General features: G+C 36.0%; 3 protein-coding genes, 1 long non-coding RNA gene and 1 other non-coding gene across 9 annotated transcripts; 2 read left to right on the top strand and 3 right to left on the bottom strand.

The window, feature by feature from the left end:
* Positions 1–2,385: 2,385 nt before the first annotated feature.
* Positions 2,386–3,760, bottom strand: LOC111204389 (putative F-box protein At1g70970). The gene is made up of 2 exons (XM_048765124.1): positions 3,396–3,760; positions 2,386–3,136 (listed from the first exon to the last, which is right to left on the bottom strand). The coding sequence occupies exons 1-2, from the start codon at positions 3,758–3,760 to the stop codon at positions 2,386–2,388; spliced, it is 1,116 nt and encodes a 371-aa protein (XP_048621081.1).
* A 1,533-nt stretch (positions 3,761–5,293) lies between these two features.
* Positions 5,294–7,763, top strand: LOC106443370. 2 transcript variants are annotated; one of them, XR_001288012.3, is made up of 5 exons: positions 5,294–5,963; positions 6,373–6,481; positions 6,583–6,821; positions 6,986–7,151; positions 7,436–7,763. It is a non-coding gene; the product is annotated as an uncharacterized LOC106443370 (transcript). The 2 variants fall into 2 exon arrangements; XR_007334793.1 differs by having other exon boundaries at positions 5,295–6,481.
* On the bottom strand, positions 7,401–9,611 carry LOC125602317 (eukaryotic initiation factor 4A-1-like). 4 transcript variants are annotated; one of them, XM_048774007.1, is made up of 4 exons: positions 9,429–9,611; positions 8,926–8,989; positions 8,742–8,845; positions 7,401–8,638 (listed from the first exon to the last, which is right to left on the bottom strand). In XM_048774007.1, the coding sequence occupies exons 2-4, from the start codon at positions 8,985–8,987 to the stop codon at positions 7,572–7,574; spliced, it is 1,233 nt and encodes a 410-aa protein (XP_048629964.1). In that variant the 5' UTR covers positions 8,988–8,989; positions 9,429–9,611; the 3' UTR covers positions 7,401–7,571. The 4 variants fall into 4 exon arrangements, with proteins under 4 accessions (XP_048629964.1, XP_048629976.1, XP_048629971.1 ...); XM_048774019.1 differs by having other exon boundaries at positions 9,421–9,459; XM_048774014.1 differs by lacking the exon at positions 9,429–9,611 and adding an exon at positions 9,098–9,401.
* A 2,113-nt stretch (positions 9,612–11,724) lies between these two features.
* Positions 11,725–13,927, top strand: LOC106437543. The gene is made up of 6 exons (XR_001287285.3): positions 11,725–11,917; positions 12,049–12,921; positions 12,991–13,243; positions 13,320–13,361; positions 13,442–13,502; positions 13,626–13,927. It is a non-coding gene; the product is annotated as an uncharacterized LOC106437543 (long non-coding RNA).
* Positions 13,928–17,073: 3,146 nt separating this feature from the next.
* LOC106441698 (putative F-box protein At1g70970) lies at positions 17,074–18,785 on the bottom strand. The gene is made up of 2 exons (XM_013883479.3): positions 18,086–18,785; positions 17,074–17,824 (listed from the first exon to the last, which is right to left on the bottom strand). Exons 1-2 carry the CDS (start codon positions 18,448–18,450, stop codon positions 17,074–17,076), a joined length of 1,116 nt encoding a protein of 371 aa, XP_013738933.3. The 5' UTR covers positions 18,451–18,785.
* Between the last annotated feature and the right edge of the window lie 3,148 nt (positions 18,786–21,933).

Raw genomic sequence — 21,933 nt, 5'->3', positions numbered from 1 at the left:
TATGAAACCAAAAGAATTATACGAAACCACATAACGTCAACTCTAAATATTTATTTTAACTCTACAAAGCTGAAAGAAGTTCACAAGTTTTAAAAGTAACAAACAAAATTCTATAACAGAAGTATGAAATAATGAAATTACCACGATGGATCAAGAAGAAGAGAAGATGACAATTCAGTCTACAATTTCAGAAAAAAATAATCTATGATTCAAGTAATAGAAATTCGGAAAATGATATCAATTAAGGATATGTTTAAACTTTCAATGTTCAACAGTAACAAAAAAAAGGTGATTAGTTTAGGAATAACCAAAACTTCATTTTTAGTTTACTTCAATTAACCTTATTGTAAAATAAATAAGAAAATATATTATTGCGACGCAAGAGAGTCGAACACGGAACCGGCCACTATATATTATAAGCACTTATAGCACCAATAATCTTATCACTAAGTTGCCGAATAAAAATTTGTACGTTTGTCTGCTGGAAGCGACTGCGTGATTGGCTTGGCCCAAGGACCCCGGCTATGCCTGTATCAAGAATTGGATTAAATACCGGTTATGTTATTAGAAACCGGTTCACTAGATATTTAGACAAGTACTCTACAAATGTTCGTTCATCTCTTAAGAAGAAGTTTGTTACATTCATCTCATCGTCTTCTTCCTTGAGCTCGAGCTCAGAATCTTCGAGCTCTAGTATCAGGCTTCCTCAATCTCCCAGCTCCTGGTGATTTCCCGGCTTCTCCCTTCCGCGACGAGCTTCTTCGATTTAAACCTGTCGAAGGTTTCTCACTCCCGATTGAGAATCTGAGTATCGAAGCTGCGTTGTTGAATGAAGTTCATCTACGACTATGGAGCTTTCGGAATGGATTACTCATGCCGCGGAGACGAGCTGAAGTTTATCCTTGGCCGTGATGATCCTCCGTTACTGGAGGTGAACTTTTGAACCCCTAAGATTGTTCGTTTCTGCAATTTATCTGGAATCATGATATTGCGCTGGATCTGTGATAGTTGTAGATACCTGCTGTTGAGATCTATGCCTCTACACAGACATCAAGTTACCATTTGTTCAAGCACTTATGCACTTAGATAGCTTGGAATGCAAAACTCAGTAGCATGAAGTTGATGATGATAAGAGATATGATGCAAGACAAGGATGTAAAAGGGAGCACACTTTAGTTGTTTACCCTGAGTTCGGCCTCATTCGAGGTACCTACATCTCAGGGGTAGGCAAGCTACCAATCCACTAGATAAAGAGGTTACAAGCTTTGTCTCTCACCCTCTCATGTGAATACAAAGCTATCTCTCAAACCCCTGTTTCCCCTCTCTCTAGTTTCTCTACTACCAAGCAATTATGTGCTTGTAGTACTCTCAGCCTAGGTGTTTATACACCTCTCCTGCCCTCTTTGGTGCTGTCTCTCAGCACCCCTTGGTGCTCACTCACGTTTAGCTCTAGCACTCTGGTGCTCTGCTCAAGCAGCACACTGAGCTCTGACCTGTTCTCTTTGCTTTTATACTGCTGGAGCTTTAACCTAAAGCAACAACTAACCAATAGGTAGAGTTAACCCTTGCTACCATAACTTGAGTTAAGCTTTGGTTCCTTTTGTCTCCTGCTCCATTAACCCTTCACGCAAAGCAGTAACTAGCCAGCATGCTTTCTTTGTCTCATCTGAGACAAGCCTGCAAACGTACGAACTCATACCCAACGGAGAGAGAGAGAGATCACGTGAGTTAAGGGTTTAAGCTTATCCTTGAAACCCTCTTTGTCCATCCAAGGCTCTTGCTCCTCTTTTCAAATGAAACTCTCTTCAACTCATACTGAAGCTCCATCTGATTAATAACATGTCTTGGATTCAAACTAACTCCACACCTGCTAGCTTAGTTATAGTAGTCTGGCTTGAGTTAGATTATTACTGATCTGTTGCAGAATGTTGAATATAATTGAGTTTCCAATTTTATAAGCATTCATATAGTTAGTTATATTAGTAATGTTGATTTGTATTAAGTTAGTTACACATCAATTTAGAGAAGAGTTGTGTCTCTCTAAACATAAAGTCCTGTCTTTCAAACCTGAAGTCGTGTGTTTGTTGTTATTCTATTTAACTTTGTTGCCGTAATGTAAAAACTACAATTCCTTTTGCATATTCAATAAAATAAGTTGTGTAAATTCTCTGTTTTCTTTCATACAAACACTTTCATATTGATTTGTGATGTTGATAATCAGAAGGTTGAAATATTGATAATCTCTGGCATTGAGGAGAAAGCTATACTAGATTTTAACTAAATCAATTATTTTTCATCCAATAACATGATTATTTATAGTTGAGACAATCCCATCCCAATACAATTATTTATTTTAGTACTAATTACTTGTCAATTTCCCCCTTTTTAAATGTAGATGCTTGGTTTGTGGTTAAGGAAGATCTCCGCAGAGTCATAATCCTCCTCCGTCTGAATCTGATACTCGTTGAAGGTTTCCATGCGAGGGTCGTAGTAGAGTAACATCTGAAAACCAGTCTCGAGCTTCTTCTTTGCGAAGACCAATTCACCAGATGGTATGGTTCCTTCAAAGGAATACGAGCCAGTGACCTTCTCTCTCCAACCCTTAACCTCTACCTCTCTCTCCCCCCAGAGTCCAGAATCCTTGTCCTTTACACAGATCTTAAACTTTCCCGTAGTAGCTAACTCATGCGCAGAATCGGAAACTAAACATGGTTGGCCATTGTAACTTCTCAGTTTGGTGATACCAAGCTTAAGTAGGAAAGCCGTAGGCAGCTCCGTAATCAAGATCGACTCTGTAGTCAAATTCACAGTAACTGCAAGACATGTCTTGTTATGCACCGCACCCAGGTACACGTTACCTTCAATGGAGAGCGAGTTGGTGATTGGCGTGTAGGGACGAGGACAGTCGATCTGACGCCATATGACCTCTCCGGGTTGAACGGTGAATATCTCATGGCGCCAAGGTAAATTGTGGTCACCGGCCTCTGTCTTTATGACTTTAAAAGCCTTGGACTGTTCGTCAAATCCAAATAAAAAGCCTCGGTGGTTGAATCTCTTTCGGGTCTGCGGCGGCTCCGGCTCGAACTCGAGCACCGTCAGACATTTTCTGATCGCCGGATTGCAGAGGACGAGGTACCTAATATATGAATATATATATATATATATATATATATATATACACACATATAAGACATTAGTCTTCACATTTACACATATATAACAGCATCTCGATATCTTACAGAATTTGTTTATAATAAATTAATCATCATATCAACTAAACTCCTATCTAAAAGTATTAAATGGATTAATTAGTTTCTTTTTAACAGCAATTGCGCGCTAATGTCTATTATTAAAAGAATGGACTTTAAAAAATGTTCTAGTAAGTTGAAATATACCTGTCGGAATGCAGGCAGAGGAGGCCTCTTATAGGTCCGGACGTGACGGCGAAATCTGAGTTTGGAAGCGTTGTCACATGGTGAGGATCAGCGATCGGCTGCGGGCGCTCTTGGTTGACGGTATTGAACGACTCGTATTGAGGTTCGCCGTCGTTCCAGACTCCTCGTTGACAGAGCCTCAGAAGAACAAGCATGGGTTGTTTCTTGGACTCTTGGTAATGAGTATGCTGGAGGCGTCTATCCCCAATAGACCTCTCCCATTCCTTAGAAACCACAATACACCTTGCCAGAGACTTGGGAGGCAATTTTGAACGAATGACATCCTTCAACTCTTCGGGCATCATTGCAAAGTCCGAGTTCTCCATTGTGTTTCTTTTTTTGTGTTTCTTTTATATCTCAGATGTTTTTTTTTTTGTTTGTTTGATAAGATTATCAGCATGTCAGCCTTCTAATTTATAGAATACATTTAACAGAAGCTTAATCTACCGTTTAGGTAAGCACGAGGAACTGAGCCACAAGTCTGAGGGCTCGTAGTGTGAAAATGAAAACGTTCTTTGCTTTAGATTCGATTTTGGATTAGAAAGTTAGTTAGCGCAATTTTTACCCAAAAAGAAAATGTAGTTAGCGCAATGTTGGATCAAATTATGAAGAACAAAAATAAAACTCCTTCACCTTTTCTCGAACCCGGATCAGAAGAATAACATTCAAGCACCCGAACCACGTACTATCCCACGGTTTCTAGATTCTCAGTATTACATTACGCACATTATCATATGTAAACTTAATCTAAACGTTTCCTAACAATGTAAATCCGTTGTATTTAAAAAAAGTTCTATAATACATTTAACAGAAGCTTAATCTACCGTTTAGGTTGTTGATTAAGTAAGCACGAGGAACTGAGCCACAAGTCTGGGGGCTCGTAGTGTGAAAATGAAAACGTTCTTTGCTTTAGATTCGATTTTGGATTAGAAAGTTAGTTAGCGCAATTTTTACCAAAAAAAGAAGTAGTTAGCGCAGTGTTGGATCAAATTATAAATGCCCCTTGCCTTTATTAAGATGTGAACAAAAATGACATGGGACTCAACAGTCCAAAGAATGTCAAATGAATGAATGAGGGAAGTCCCACGTCGGGAACTTGAAGTGAGTTTGATCAATATAAATCATCGTATAAACCGGCTGTTACGTTGGTTCTTGCGGTTTGACTACAACAGTGAATAGAAAATAGCAAAAAAAAAACCTCGTTCACCTTTCCTCGATCCCGGATCAGTTGAAGATCATGCAAGCACCGGAACCACTATGCCACGGTCGATTCTCCGTATCTCATTACACATAATTATATATAAACTTAATCTACGTTGGTTCTTGCGGTTTGACTACAATGGTGAATAGAAAATAACAAAAAGAAACCTCGTTCACCTTTCCTCGAACCCGGATCAGTTGAAAATCATGCAAGCACCGGAACCACTATGCCACGGTCGATTCAAAATATCTCATTACACATAATTATATATAAACTTAATTTAAAAGTTTCTGAACAATTTAAACCGGTTGGTTCTTGCAGTTTGACTATAATAGTGAATAGAAAATAACAAAAAGAAACATCGTTCACCTTTCCTCGAACCAGGATCAGTTGAAGATAATGAAGCTCCGGAACAATTTATAGGTTAAGTGATCTTACCAAAACTTACTAAAATTGAAGAAATCAAAAAGGTAAAAGTAAGTAATTTCCTTTTTAAAACTAAACCATAACCATAAAGACGGATTTGTGTTTGGCCGACCTTAATAAAACGTGACTTTAACTTCCAAATGTCTAAATTTTAAACAATATATAGGCAGTGTGTTGTTATAAACGCTGCTACTCTGATATCAGATATTTCTCGGAATTTTATTTCGGAATTCGATTTTCAATAGAGTTTTCACATGGCTTAGCAAGTTTTATATGCCTTTCTACAATCAAGTTCGACTAAACCGGGGACATACGTGTGGAATTTTGATTCGGTTACTTCCGGTTTAGCATTCATCAGAGACACGTAAGCATTATTACCCCCATCACACTTTACACATGTATCGTTCCCCTACTTTCTCGGGTCATTTACGCGCGTGAGTATTCGCCATCCTCGCGACGCAGAGGCTCACAATAGCTTCCTAGGGTTTCGTTTGTTGGCAATCACGATCCTAACCTAACCCCTTTCTGATTACCTCACCAATCTTCGATTCCTTGCTTCGAATCTCCAATATCGCCAGCGTGCGTGATAAACCCTAAAGAAACCCTAATTTTCCCAATCACAAAACTCATCAACGAGCCAATGGCGTCTGGTGCTATAGTTCCCAATGCGAAGCATAAACGGAGTGAAATTAGCAACAAAAGATTGAAACCCACGACGGTGGTGCGACCGATTCCGCTCGTGATGATGAAGATAAGTCTAAACTCAACCTCAAAACTTGAAGTTCGCAACTTGAAGCGGAAACTAACAGCTGAGCTTGAAAAAGTCAGGACCTTGATCAACCGCCTCGAACCTGTCCCCGACAAGACAGCGAACAATGGTAATAAGGGAGGCTCCGACAAAGGTAAAGCTCAGATTTTGAAGAGCTTGCTTACGAAGCTTATGAAGCATAAGTTTGGGTGGATTTTCAACACGCCGGTTGATGCGGTTAAGTCCGGTTTACATGATTATCACAAGGAAGAAAAATAATAAAAAAAGACAGCTTTTAGATTACTAGCTCCACGCAAAAAAACAATAGAGATACCTGCAACCCCCAACTTGGGGCCCCCAGCCATTACTTAACACTCGCATTTTCTTTGTTAATATTTCTCTGTACGAACAAAGTTGCTTCCTTTCTTGTTTTTCTCGAGTGATTGGTCTGTTGAATGATTTCAACATAGACATGGCTGTGGAACTGATCTCGTAAAGTTATGTGATTCTGTGAGATTAAAGCTAAAGACGTGGCTCACTGATTGCTTCAATTTGCTTTGCAGCGTTTTGGAAACACAAAGTTCAAGAATGAGACTTTGGTGATTTTTGCTTATTTCAGTATGCAAATAAACCATGGAGTCTGCTGCAACAAGTGCAGCTGTATACCAGACGGTAACCCTCCTATTATACATCGCACAGAACATTTTCTCTCTTTACTTCAGTTCAGTTCATGTCTGTAGCTTTATCTCCGGTGAATGATTCTTCTCTTACAGGTCAGACGACACGACGACTTTGAGTCTTAAGTTTCTGAGCTCACACATCGCTGCAATCCTTCATTCACTCAGATAACTTCCAATGTAGCACAAGTTTTCTGGAAATATCAGCAGGAAAGGATCGAACGTAAAAGGGTATTCTCAGTGGTCGTTAATGTATTTGTGTGAGCTATTTGGAGGGTATAAACATGAGTTATGGATTATATTTACGTGGACTTCAAGGACCCTAACTAGGACAGGTTTGTGTTGAAAGCTGAACCCTTTCAGATATACACTTTTATTTTGAACCAGAATAGTACATACACTGTGGATTGGTTGAAGTTTAGATTTGAAAGCTAAACCCTTTTTAGATATGTACTTTGATCAATTGCTTTATGACTTGGGAATCTTCAATAAATTGTAGATTATTCAGATTCAAGGTGAACAGAGGAAGAACCTTCCTTGTTCAGGTAACTGTAGATCATCATCTTTTGTGATCTTAAGAATGTTCAACCGGCTGGTATTGTGAAGAAGGATAACATCTAGACACCATGGTTTTTGCCCAACAATCAAATCAGCCAGACTCTAAAGTATAAACAATCACTAATGTATTTAATAGTTTGTGCTTATGAGCGAATATAACAAATGTATGAACTTTTCCTCTGTGTTTCTAGGGTGTCATATAAATAACAATTTTAAAAAAGCATCAAACTTGCATCTGAAAATTGAGAAACGTTCATAAACCAAAAAAAAAAAAACCGTCCAAAATCATAGTTTGCATCATCAGTATGTTGGATAATGGCGATTATTTGCATGAGTGATTAATTAAATATTGCACGAACAGAAACTAAAAATATTATTGCATGAGATTAAGATGAAGATTAGTCAGACGAGACATATGTTCCAAAGAGTTGGTAAAATATACTTTAAGAGAAGACAGATGGATAGAAAACCAAACAAGAACCTTGCAAAACAAGTAACCTTTTATTCTTCATCAGCGAAACAAGGGTTCAAAGCAGATCAGCTAGGTTTGATGGAAGCTCCTCAACAACCATATTGTAAAACTTCTGGATATCAGCAAGCATTTTCTCATCATCACGAGTCACAAAGTTAATCGCCGCACCTTTCCTCCCAAACCTTCCACTTCTTCCGATACGGTGAAGGTAATTCGCTGGCTGAGTTGGAAGGTCAAAGTTGATGACCAGAGACACTTGCTGCACGTCAATACCACGAGCCAAGAGATCGGTTGTGATGAGAACACGAGAAGAACCAGACCTGAACTCTCTCATGATGATGTCTCTCGTGTTTTGGTCCATATCTCCGTGAGTGGCTGAGACTGTGTGGTCACGGCTTCTCATTTTTTCTGTGAGCCAGTCAACTTTGCGACGAGTGTTGACGAAAATGACACTCTGAGTGATGGCTAATGTCTCGTAGAGGTCACAGAGAGTTTCGAATTTCCACTCTTCTTTGTCCACGTCCACGTAGAACTGTCTGATACCTTCAAGTGTTAGCTCGTCACGTTTCACCAAGATTCTCACTGGTTTGCTCATGAACTTCCTTGTGATCTCGAGAGCTTCTGGTGGCATTGTAGCTGAGAACACTCCTACTTGAATCTTTGGTGGGAGAAGCTGGAATATCTCATAGATCTGATCCTTGAAACCACGGGAGAGCATTTCATCAGCTTCATCAAGGACAAACATCTTTATACAGTCAGAGCGAAGTGACTGTCTTTGGAGCATGTCAAAGACACGACCTGGAGTTCCAACAACAACATGGACACCAGCTTGGAGGATACGCTTATCGTCAAGAACACTGGTACCACCAACACAGGCATGAACCTTGACGCCAATGTAGTCTCCGAGAGCACGCATGACCTTCTCAATCTGCTGAGCAAGCTCCCTGGTGGGAGCCAAGACCAGAGCTTGGCACTGGACAAGGGTGACGTCAAGCTGCTGCAAGACACCAGAACAGAAAGTTGCGGTTTTTCCAGTACCAGACTGTGCCTGCTGGATCACATCAAGACCCTTGCAAAAGGGTACGATTCCTCTTTGCTGAATAGCAGAAGGCTTTTCAAAACCTAGAAATATCAAGAGGGAACACACATTAAAAATTAAACAAGAATCCCAACAAACAACAAACAACAAAAAGATGTTAACTGTTGATGATTCATCTTGACATACCATAAGCATAGATACCCCTAAGAAGGTTCTCTTGCAAACCCATGCCATCAAAACTCTCATAAACCTCATCATAGGAGGTGAAGAACTCATCCTGTCCTTCCAGGCTGCACCAAAACAGAAAATAAAGAAGAAAAAAAAATTAGCCAAAGTACTAATTAAATGTAAAAGAGGTTAAAAGACTTACATTTCACTGAGTGCCTGATCAAACTGACGCGCATCATCAAACTGTGTTGCCGATCCTGCCATGACTATAACAAACACACCCACACCCACAACAACAAACAAAAAACAGAACTTTAGAATATAAAAGAGGGACCCTATAAAAGACACCAAACTAGAGCTTAAAGATAACGAACCAAGCAGAAACAGAATAGCCAAAAATTGAGATTCGGTAAACAAAGCATTGTAATATCTGAATAATATTATGTCAGGAGAGAAACAACGCTAATTGGTCCATCCAGATATACATATCTCTCTCCATAGAAAAAGCATATAATATAACATAAGCCACGACTATAAAGAGGGTTTCAGCCACTAATTGATTCATGTAGCGAACGAAGTTATCAAATCGAGAAATTCTTAAACCGACCCACAATGAATCAGGGCCAAATCAATCGCAAAGACAGTAAAATCAGACAAGATCCAAAGGTAATCAATTTTTATTTTAAAAAAAAAGTACTTTAGAACCTTTGAGGTTGATTAAGAGCAAAAGTAAAAGATCTTCTTAAGAGAATTGAGGTTAAGAGATAATAGATATAAAGGGTGTTAGACAAACAATATATATATATATAGAGTCCCCTCTTTTTCATTCTCTTATACCATAAATATATATTATGTGATATTATTTAGTAACAATATCTTGCTATATTTTTTATGAGAAAAACAAGAAGTATATCTTTATGAATTGAATTACAAGTTACAACATATATAACATTATGACAAAGTCAAAGTTTTCAGATTTTGTGTATTAACTAAATTGATTATTTTCTTCATTAAATATTGATGAAAATAAATTAAATGATTTTTTTTATTATTCTATTTTTCAGTTCTTTAATAATAATATCTTACTATATTTTGATGAGAAAAACAAGAAGTGTATCTTTATGAATTGAATTACAAGTTACAACATATATAACATTGTGACAAAGTCAATGTTTTCAGATTTTGTGTATTAACTAAATTGATTATTCTCTTCATTAAATATTAATGAAAATAAATTAAACAAATTTTTTAATTATTCTATTTTTCAGTTCTTTAATAATAATATCTTACTGTATTTTTATGAGAAAAACAAGAAGTATATCTTTATGAATTGAATTACAAGTTACAACATGTATAACATTGTGACAAAGTCAATGTTTTCAGATTTTGTGTATTAACTAAATCGATTATTTTTTTCATTAATATTGATGAAAATAAATTAAATGAATTTATAATTATTCTATTTTTCAGTTCTTTAATAATAATATCTTACTATATTTTATGAGAAAAACAAGAAGTATATCTTTATGAATTGAATTACAAGTTACAACATATATAACATTATGACAAAGTCAATGTTTTCAGATTTGTATATTAACTAAATTGATTTTTTCTTTTTGTTAAATTATTGACATGTGAATCTCTCTTTTTTTCAAAAAGATATTTCTGAAGTACTGTTTTCTTCTATAAATTTTATGAAAATAAATTGAATTATTTTTAATTATTCAATTTTTATTTCTTTTATTTTTTTTTTCTATAAAAGATTTGTTTGTTCATTTTTCCTACCAAAGTCACAATGTTATTTCCAAACTGACATAGATTAGTTAGTTATAATATTCTTTGTTTATTTAAATTAAACTTCTTTTAGAAATCATCTTTCCTTGCAACTTTTGAGGTTTTATAGCACATTATTATTCCTCTGTGATATTTAGTTTTCCAACTACCATCACAATCACAAAGATGGACTCTTACTCAACAACCGGTCCCCCCCGCCTTCTTTTTACTCAACAACCAGAAAGTAACGCTTACTTCTAAATGTTTGAATGGGACGTGGAACAAAATTGGTTCACATTCCAAAAACATGGATTCCCACCTAACATCTGCCATTCAAACTTTCTTAGTGGTACCTGCAATTCAACCACAAATAATAACTTTCCACTTGAATCATTAAACGTATTCATATTATATGCTTGAAGTACGTCAATGATATGGCGGACTGAAAGAGAGATCATGTCCAAGCGATTCTTTTCAAAAGTAGGACACAGTAGAGAAACCAGACTAATAATAATATTGTAAGAAGAGAATATGATGGTAGACTTATAATCTCTACAACCTTAGAGGTTTACCAACTGATTCTTGTTAAAATAACCTCCTAATTAATATCTCCATATTATATCTGTCATGATTAGTAATGGATTCACTTAAAGACCAATAGTTTAGAGCGCTATGTAGACACATGGGCGAGAATGGCGTTGGTAGAAGCTGTAGAGATCGAAGACAATTTCAATTGGTAGAAGAAATTAAACTACTGTCTCTTTGTCTGTGTGATATGTCCTTAATTATTGTCTTAACTCCTTATGTTCAATAGCTTAAGAGCTACAAAGTAATTTTAGCTGGAGCAGTCAATTGGGTGGATCATAATTTTTTTATAAAATAAAACAAATCAGATTCGTATAAAACAATGTGTGGCAAAATAAAATCTAATAACCATTAAAATATACATTACAAGTCACTAGAGCTTTAGGTAACAACTATAGAAACAATGACTACTGAGTTCGAACTTATGTTGACACCCTCCAACCAAACCAAGACTCTTTAACCACTTACAAAGGTTTGGTTAGTAGTTTGGATAAGCAATATGAGTTGTGGGAAATGATAACTTTTCAATAAAAACTTCTTAATTGCTACTATAACTTTAAATAGGCCTAGTCCTTTAAATGGGCCAAGTATTATAATTGGGCCGTGTCCTTTAAGCAATATGAGTTGTGGGAAATGATAACTTATGTATCGGAGCTGCTTGAATTGAATCTCAGGTAGGATCGTGATCGGAGAGAGAGAGAGTCTGAAAATTCCAGTGCGAATCGGGAATGTCTAGGGTTTCGAGAAAATGGATGGCGGAGGTATAACAATAACATACAAGGGAGTCACTGTACACACTCCCAAGACGTGGCACGATCTTTATGTGGCTTTATGTGGTACATTTCTCTTCTTTATTCAGCTTAGATCTTTACTCCTCCATAGAAGGTAGATCTTACCTTTAGATTATCGGTTAGTTGATCATCCCGACGAATCCGTATCTAGAATCCGATTGATTTGTCTGTTTCAGGTTTTGGATTGAAAATTCTGGACAATGGATACGTCTTAATTAGTATCATCGAGGCAATCAAGCAGCTGTTAATGTGAAAATTAGGTTATGTCTCCGGTCAGAACCAATGTTGAGTTCATTTAAATATTTTTTTTTCGTTCTGGATTCTGTACAGAGCAAAGCAAGATGGTCCTATCGTCATGGTACGACTCTCTTTTTTTTTTGCCTGTAGTCTGATCGAATCATTAAAGTTCTTATGCGGAGTTCGGTTATCAATAAAGATTGAAAAAAACTTATCAAATGCTCGTGATTGTGGTGAACAAAAATAAAAATAAAATGCTCGTGATTGTTTTTACGCGGAGTTCGGTTATCAACCAAATATATAGAATTACTATAGATTACAGTTAAATAAACAAATAAGTTGGAACGATTTCTTACTATTCAATCGTTCCAACTTCGTCTTAAACCGAGTGCATGTAATGCGGATCTCTCTCTTCTACAATCGTATCTCATTTTGTCATTGAGTTTTCTTTGTATAGCTTTAATTCATTGTCCAAAAAACTGCTTTGATGTTTTTTTTTTTTGATGGTTCATGAATACAGCTGAATCTTCAATTTTTGATTATAGATCTGAAGTTATCCATCTTTTTTTTCTTTTCCTATTCTAAGCTTCGTTTGCATCACTGCTTCAGTTTGCATAATACACAAAGTGAGTAGTGTTTAATGCTTCTATTTACACGAATCAGTTAACTTCTCAGTCGGGTCTTTCCCCGAGAGATTCCACGTGTTGTCTTTGTTTTCCTGATCAGAAACGCAAGCCTAAGCTCTACCTGATGCACGCCGCTTCCAAGGAGCTGAAAATTCGTGCTACTTCCAGCGTTTCTGAACTTCAAAAGTGATAACTTTATTTGTCTTAACTAGAAAAAAAAAACTTTTAATGAGTGTTTTCCTCTGTTCTGTCCAGGTCTACTTCAAGTAGCGATGTTAACATGACGGCAGAGTTTGAGTTGGAGTTGCAAGAGTTGTTCAATGATGTCAAATCCATGGTTAAGATTGGGGTGAGAGTGACGCAATGGACCTTCTCCGAGCTAATTACGTTGCTGTCAAAGAAGAGATCGATTCGGGCTTGAAAGGTGTCGAACAAGGTGCTCTTCTGGACATAATTGCCTTAGGGTTTATGGCTGAGACTTAAACCTCTTCCTGCATTGCTTGATATGGTGAGTCTAGAGTCAAGACATAACATTCTTCTTTTAACTGGATTGTGTTGTCTGAAACATAAGTTGACAAATGCAGATAAATAAGATTGTTGATAAGTTAAGGGACAACAAAGACGAGGTAGTTCTTGTTATCTTCTAGTTTTCTTCTATCAGTTTTGGAGGGACTAAGAAGTTTTTTTTTTTGCTCACAATTTGCAGATTGACATGTCATTTCTTGTTGCTACTCGCTGGATAGTACCCGCTGATGTTGCAGCTAGTGGTAATAAACCCAACTTTTCTGAAGATCTATAATTTGATAAAACAGGATTCTTCTTTCCCAAGTTAGGTATTAGACTTTTCTTGTTTTCGATTTTATTTTATACCCGTTGATGGTTTTTGTTAGTTATAGTGCTACTAAGCATATGGAGAATCCGGCAGAGGAATGCGTAGGAGGAGAAGAGCATATGGGAGGAGAAGAGCATATGGGTCGAATCGTTTAGCCTAGCATATAGCCGTGTCTAGGACTAGTCGATTTTGCGTGGTAGAGCTTCAGCTACCCTACCCGTTAGCTTTTTTTTACTGTCATTTACACGACCACTGAAATGTAATTTCACTTTTACATTTCTAGTAGGACTGGGAATTTTGTTTCAAGATATCAGTTTTCGTAAACCTCATTTTATGAATAGAAAAATAAGTTTTGAGAAATAAAAAAGGAACTTACAAAATTAATAAGAAAACCTATTTTTATCTATAATGCATCCTATATACTAGCCCAAATCTTCTATATATTATTTGAGGATCTTTTCAAAAGTTGTAATTTCTAACTTTGTATTAATTACACTAGGTTAAGATCCGGAATGAATATTATATATAAATTATTTTAGGTATTATATATTTTTTACATCTTACGAAATAATAAATATATATTGAATAATTAAAAATTTAGTAACTATTACGTATATAATTAGACAGGTACAAATACTTAAATAAATTTTATTAATCAAGACAAACATTTTTTTCTATTTTATATGTTATAAAATTAAGTTTACATGATATTAACATAGATATATATATATATATATATATATATTACATTTTTAATATTGACATGTGTTAAAATATATTTTATACTCATATTATTTTTGGTCGTTTATTTTTGTTATAACAAAAAATTTAAATCAATAATAAAAATAAAAAATTTGCGAGATTATTAATAGTTTTAGTAATTTATAATTTCAAAAACATTCAATGCAAAGTTTAAAATCTAAATATTAAGTTGTCAACAATTGTTCAAAAGGTTTATCAAAAAAATTCAAAGCAAATTCAAAATTAAAATACTTATATATTTTATATGGTATATAATTTTTTTTTTAAAATATTAATATTAATATACATATATATAATATTAATTAAATGAGACTTCATACTTATGTAATTTCGTAATCATCTTGTTATAACATAAATTTTAAACCATGGATCACAAAAATTTCAATGTGAGATTTTTAACAACTTTAGTTATTTATATTCGTTTTTAAAAATTCAAAATATAACATATATGAAAAAATCTAAATTTTTATTATATAGTTAATGTGGTTGTTTCATTTATTTTAATAAGTTGAAATTTAAAAAAATGATTGAGAAAAGACTAATTTTTTATCAAATCTTTATTATTCAAAATCATTAATTGTCATATATACTTTAGTCGCATTAGGTAATTCTGTGATTTTTATTTAAGAAAAATATTTATGATTAATTTTTTTTTTTTAGGTATAACCAAAACTTCATTTTTAGTTTACTTCAATTAACCTTATTGTAAAATAAATAAGAAAATATATTATTGCGACGCAAGAGGGTCGAACACGGAACCGGCCACTATATATTATAAGCACTTATAGCACCAATAATCTTATCACTAAGTTGCCGAATAAAAATTTGTACGTTTGTCTGCTGGAAGCGACTGCGTGATTGGCTTGGCCCAAGGACCCCGGCTATGCCTGTATCAAGAATTGGATTAAATACCGGTTATGTTATTAGAAACCGGTTCACTAGATATTTAGACAAGTACTCTACAAATGTTCGTTCATCTCTTAAGAAGAAGTTTGTTACATTCATCTCATCGTCTTCTTCCTTGAGCTCGAGCTCAGAATCTTCGAGCTCTAGTATCAGGCTTCCTCAATCTCCCAGCTCCTGGTGATTTCCCGGCTTCTCCCTTCCGCGACGAGCTTCTTCGATTTAAACCTGTCGAAGGTTTCTCACTCCCGATTGAGAATCTGAGTATCGAAGCTGCGTTGTTGAATGAAGTTCATCTACGACTATGGAGCTTTCGGAATGGATTACTCATGCCGCGGAGACGAGCTGAAGTTTATCCTTGGCCGTGATGATCCTCCGTTACTGGAGGTGAACTTTTGAACCCCTAAGATTGTTCGTTTCTGCAATTTATCTGGAATCATGATATTGCGCTGGATCTGTGATAGTTGTAGATACCTGCTGTTGAGATCTATGCCTCTACACAGACATCAAGTTACCATTTGTTCAAGCACTTATGCACTTAGATAGCTTGGAATGCAAAACTCAGTAGCATGAAGTTGATGATGATAAGAGATATGATGCAAGACAAGGATGTAAAAGGGAGCACACTTTAGTTGTTTACCCTGAGTTCGGCCTCATTCGAGGTACCTACATCTCAGGGGTAGGCAAGCTACCAATCCACTAGATAAAGAGGTTACAAGCTTTGTCTCTCACCCTCTCATGTGAATACAAAGCTATCTCTCAAACCCCTGTTTCCCCTCTCTCTAGTTTCTCTACTACCAAGCAATTATGTGCTTGTAGTACTCTCAGCCTAGGTGTTTATACACCTCTCCTGCCCTCTTTGGTGCTGTCTCTCAGCACCCCTTGGTGCTCACTCACGTTTAGCTCTAGCACTCTGGTGCTCTGCTCAAGCAGCACACTGAGCTCTGACCTGTTCTCTTTGCTTTTATACTGCTGGAGCTTTAACCTAAAGCAACAACTAACCAATAGGTAGAGTTAACCCTTGCTACCATAACTTGAGTTAAGCTTTGGTTCCTTTTGTCTCCTGCTCCATTAACCCTTCACGCAAAGCAGTAACTAGCCAGCATGCTTTCTTTGTCTCATCTGAGACAAGCCTGCAAACGTACGAACTCATACCCAACGGAGAGAGAGAGAGATCACGTGAGTTAAGGGTTTAAGCTTATCCTTGAAACCCTCTTTGTCCATCCAAGGCTCTTGCTCCTCTTTTCAAATGAAACTCTCTTCAACTCATACTGAAGCTCCATCTGATTAATAACATGTCTTGGATTCAAACTAACTCCACACCTGCTAGCTTAGTTATAGTAGTCTGGCTTGAGTTAGATTATTACTGATCTGTTGCAGAATGTTGAATATAATTGAGTTTCCAATTTTATAAGCATTCATATAGTTAGTTATATTAGTAATGTTGATTTGTATTAAGTTAGTTACACATCAATTTAGAGAAGAGTTGTGTCTCTCTAAACATAAAGTCCTGTCTTTCAAACCTGAAGTCGTGTGTTTGTTGTTATTCTATTTAACTTTGTTGCCGTAATGTAAAAACTACAATTCCTTTTGCATATTCAATAAAATAAGTTGTGTAAATTCTCTGTTTTCTTTCATACAAACACTTTCATATTGATTTGTGATGTTGATAATCAGAAGGTTGAAATATTGATAATCTCTGGCATTGAGGAGAAAGCTATACTAGATTTTAACTAAATCAATTATTTTTCATCCAATAACATGATTATTTATAGTTGAGACAATCCCATCCCAATACAATTATTTATTTTAGTACTAATTACTTGTCAATTTCCCCCTTTTTAAATGTAGATGCTTGGTTTGTGGTTAAGGAAGATCTCCGCAGAGTCATAATCCTCCTCCGTCTGAATCTGATACTCGTTGAAGGTTTCCATGCGAGGGTCGTAGTAGAGTAACATCTGAAAACCAGTCTCGAGCTTCTTCTTTGCGAAGACCAATTCACCAGATGGTATGGTTCCTTCAAAGGAATACGAGCCAGTGACCTTCTCTCTCCAACCCTTAACCTCTACCTCTCTCTCCCCCCAGAGTCCAGAATCCTTGTCCTTTACACAGATCTTAAACTTTCCCGTAGTAGCTAACTCATGCGCAGAATCGGAAACTAAACATGGTTGGCCATTGTAACTTCTCAGTTTGGTGATACCAAGCTTAAGTAGGAAAGCCGTAGGCAGCTCCGTAATCAAGATCGACTCTGTAGTCAAATTCACAGTAACTGCAAGACATGTCTTGTTATGCACCGCACCCAGGTACACGTTACCTTCAATGGAGAGCGAGTTGGTGATTGGCGTGTAGGGACGAGGACAGTCGATCTGACGCCATATGACCTCTCCGGGTTGAACGGTGAATATCTCATGGCGCCAAGGTAAATTGTGGTCACCGGCCTCTGTCTTTATGACTTTAAAAGCCTTGGACTGTTCGTCAAATCCAAATAAAAAGCCTCGGTGGTTGAATCTCTTTCGGGTCTGCGGCGGCTCCGGCTCGAACTCGAGCACCGTCAGACATTTTCTGATCGCCGGATTGCAGAGGACGAGGTACCTAATATATGAATATATATATATATATATATATATATATATATACACACATATAAGACATTAGTCTTCACATTTACACATATATAACAGCATCTCGATATCTTACAGAATTTGTTTATAATAAATTAATCATCATATCAACTAAACTCCTATCTAAAAGTATTAAATGGATTAATTAGTTTCTTTTTAACAGCAATTGCGCGCTAATGTCTATTATTAAAAGAATGGACTTTAAAAAATGTTCTAGTAAGTTGAAATATACCTGTCGGAATGCAGGCAGAGGAGGCCTCTTATAGGTCCGGACGTGACGGCGAAATCTGAGTTTGGAAGCGTTGTCACATGGTGAGGATCAGCGATCGGCTGCGGGCGCTCTTGGTTGACGGTATTGAACGACTCGTATTGAGGTTCGCCGTCGTTCCAGACTCCTCGTTGACAGAGCCTCAGAAGAACAAGCATGGGTTGTTTCTTGGACTCTTGGTAATGAGTATGCTGGAGGCGTCTATCCCCAATAGACCTCTCCCATTCCTTAGAAACCACAATACACCTTGCCAGAGACTTGGGAGGCAATTTTGAACGAATGACATCCTTCAACTCTTCGGGCATCATTGCAAAGTCCGAGTTCTCCATTGTGTTTCTTTTTTTGTGTTTCTTTTATATCTCAGATGTTTTTTTTTTGTTTGTTTGATAAGATTATCAGCATGTCAGCCTTCTAATTTATAGAATACATTTAACAGAAGCTTAATCTACCGTTTAGGTAAGCACGAGGAACTGAGCCACAAGTCTGAGGGCTCGTAGTGTGAAAATGAAAACGTTCTTTGCTTTAGATTCGATTTTGGATTAGAAAGTTAGTTAGCGCAATTTTTACCCAAAAAGAAAATGTAGTTAGCGCAATGTTGGATCAAATTATGAAGAACAAAAATAAAACTCCTTCACCTTTTCTCGAACCCGGATCAGAAGAATAACATTCAAGCACCCGAACCACGTACTATCCCACGGTTTCTAGATTCTCAGTATTACATTACGCACATTATCATATGTAAACTTAATCTAAACGTTTCCTAACAATGTAAATCCGTTGTATTTAAAAAAAGTTCTATAATACATTTAACAGAAGCTTAATCTACCGTTTAGGTTGTTGATTAAGTAAGCACGAGGAACTGAGCCACAAGTCTGGGGGCTCGTAGTGTGAAAATGAAAACGTTCTTTGCTTTAGATTCGATTTTGGATTAGAAAGTTAGTTAGCGCAATTTTTACCAAAAAAAGAAGTAGTTAGCGCAGTGTTGGATCAAATTATAAATGCCCCTTGCCTTTATTAAGATGTGAACAAAAATGACATGGGACTCAACAGTCCAAAGAATGTCAAATGAATGAATGAGGGAAGTCCCACGTCGGGAACTTGAAGTGAGTTTGATCAATATAAATCATCGTATAAACCGGCTGTTACGTTGGTTCTTGCGGTTTGACTACAACAGTGAATAGAAAATAGCAAAAAAAAAACCTCGTTCACCTTTCCTCGATCCCGGATCAGTTGAAGATCATGCAAGCACCGGAACCACTATGCCACGGTCGATTCTCCGTATCTCATTACACATATAAACGTAATCTAAACGTTTCCGAACAATTTAAACCGGCTGTTTACGTTGGTTCTTGCGGTTTGACTACAATAGTGAATAGAAAATAACAAAAAGAAACTTCGCTCACCTGTCCTCGAACCCGGATCAGTTGAAGATAATAAAGCCCCGGAACCACTATGCCACAGTCTATACTCGGAATCTCGTTACACATAATCATATATAAACTTAATCTAAACGTTTCCGAACAATTTAAACCGGTTGTTACGTTGGTTCTGGTTCTTGCGGTTTGACTACAATAGTGAATAGAAAATAACAAAAAGAAACTTCGCTCACCTTTCCTCGAGCCCGGATCAGTTGATGATAATAAAGCCCCGGAACCACTATGCCACGGTCGATACTCAGAAACTCATTACACATAATCATATATAAACCTAATCTAAACGTTTCCGAACAATGTAAATCCGTTGTATTTCAAAAAAAGTTCTATAATAATAAAAATGCGAACATGTAAAAAAATCATTTTGATTTCCATGTTTTCTGCATATTGCCATTAAGGTAGGCTCATTCACAGATAAGCATGCATGTTGATTTTGGTAGGTGCACTAAAATTCTCAAGAGATAAATATGAGCAACACTTGCAAGTGAATCATTTGACTCCATTTCACTACTCTTTTCACCTTTTGCTTATCCTAGTTTCTCAAAGCCGAATCATTAGTGTCAATTGACTCAATTCTGTTGCTAGTACCATAGACCCTAGTTCGATCAAAAATGATATACCATATATTTATGCTGAACTGGTTTTTGACATCGATGATGACAAAACAATTTATGCCCTTGACGATGGAAAATTATTAATAAAAAGAGATGAATTTATATTCAATGTGTTATGTGTCCATTTTTTAAATATAAAGTTCAAGTTTATATTAATGTTTTTTAGATTCTAATAATGTTTTAATATACGAATTAAAATCGACACAAAGCGGTTTACTGTTGGTTAAGCCTTTGATTAAAACGTTAACCAATGGATAATCTAATTAACCCGAAATAAGATTAAAACGACCCAATTAGAACCCTAACAACCCGATTAGAAAGAGTAAACCGGCTTTAGTGGATCAATTAACCCAAAATAATATCAAAATCCCTAAAGCCCCAATCTCCATGTCTCTCTCGCGATTCGACCAAGCTCCATTGAATTCGAAGATTGAGCCGTCCCTAGTCAGGTGGTTCTAGCCGTCAAAACTGAAGGAAAAAGGTGAGTCTGACACTCTTTTTATTAGTTTATTGTTTTTGGTTCAGATTGCATACATTAACAATCATGTTCATCATCTTTCTGGGTTTGTCTTTATGGGAAGCGAAATCCCTTTTCTGGATTTTTAGATTTTAGGTTCTAAAAGATAAAATTGAATCGGAAGTTTTTAATAAGGTTTCGGGCGGGTTTTAATTGATTTCTGGTTGGATCTTCGTTTTGGATCCGGTTGTACTAATATCAACCGATACCAACTGATTTACTGTCGATTAATGTCACAAACCACTAAAACTAAGCCAAATTTTGATTTGTGTTGAAACGGGTTTCAAATTTTTATAATGAGAGGGAAATTGACTATTAAATTTAATCTATGTGCAATTTGAACGAAGGTAAAAATTTGTGTAGAACTGTTACTATAGAATAGTTATGGTGTAGAAATAAGTTATCGACCCGAATAAAACAAGAAATTCATTATAAACAATTTAAATTTTGGATTTTTGGTTCATCTACTCAGATTCGGTTAGTAGCAATTAGGATTCAGATATGCTGTAATACCTTTCAAGATCTATTTATATATTGTTATATCTTATAGATTCTGATTTTTAGTTCAGGTTTAATTCACATCTCAAATAGTGAATTTTATGTCCATGCCTAGAAATAGATATCTGGCTTTGTGTTCATGTGATCGGTTAGTCCGGTCTTCAAATTATTACGAATACTTAAAATTTTGCTGAATTGACTTTAAAATTTTAAGATTTAGTTTCAGCTAATTTAGTTTTTCAATTTTCATACCATACTGAGACGAAAAGAAATTGGGTTTTATTAAATTTTAGTTATATTCAGATAATGTTGATTATATTCTAATAATTTATATAAGTTCAGTTAGTTTAGTTTTCGATTTATATTTTAAGATGTGGTCTATAAAATTGATTTATTGGCATAAATCAGCTTTTCTGGTTAAAAGATACTAAAACAAACCAAATTAGACGACCGAAAAATTGAACTGGTAACTTTGTTAATTTTGAAAACAAAAAGTTAATGGAATCTATGACCAAACCTTAATCGAAATTAAAAATGTTGGCTTGGTTTGACATGTTTGACTCGGCTTTCACACCGTTTTCACTTTTCAGACTTTCAATATGAAACTAAGAACGACGTGCGTTTATTTATTTAAAACAGCACAAATACATGATTAACGTAGACCGACTTTTAGTGAAAGTAACGTCGACAGGCTTCTACAGGATAAAGATTTATTTGGCAACATAGCCACGTAGAGATCAAAGCTCTGAG

This window comes from Brassica napus, chromosome A3 (genome assembly GCF_020379485.1).
Source record: "Brassica napus cultivar Da-Ae chromosome A3, Da-Ae, whole genome shotgun sequence".
Taxonomy (NCBI): domain Eukaryota; kingdom Viridiplantae; phylum Streptophyta; class Magnoliopsida; order Brassicales; family Brassicaceae; genus Brassica; species Brassica napus.
This window is presented reverse-complemented; position numbering and strand designations above follow the sequence as displayed.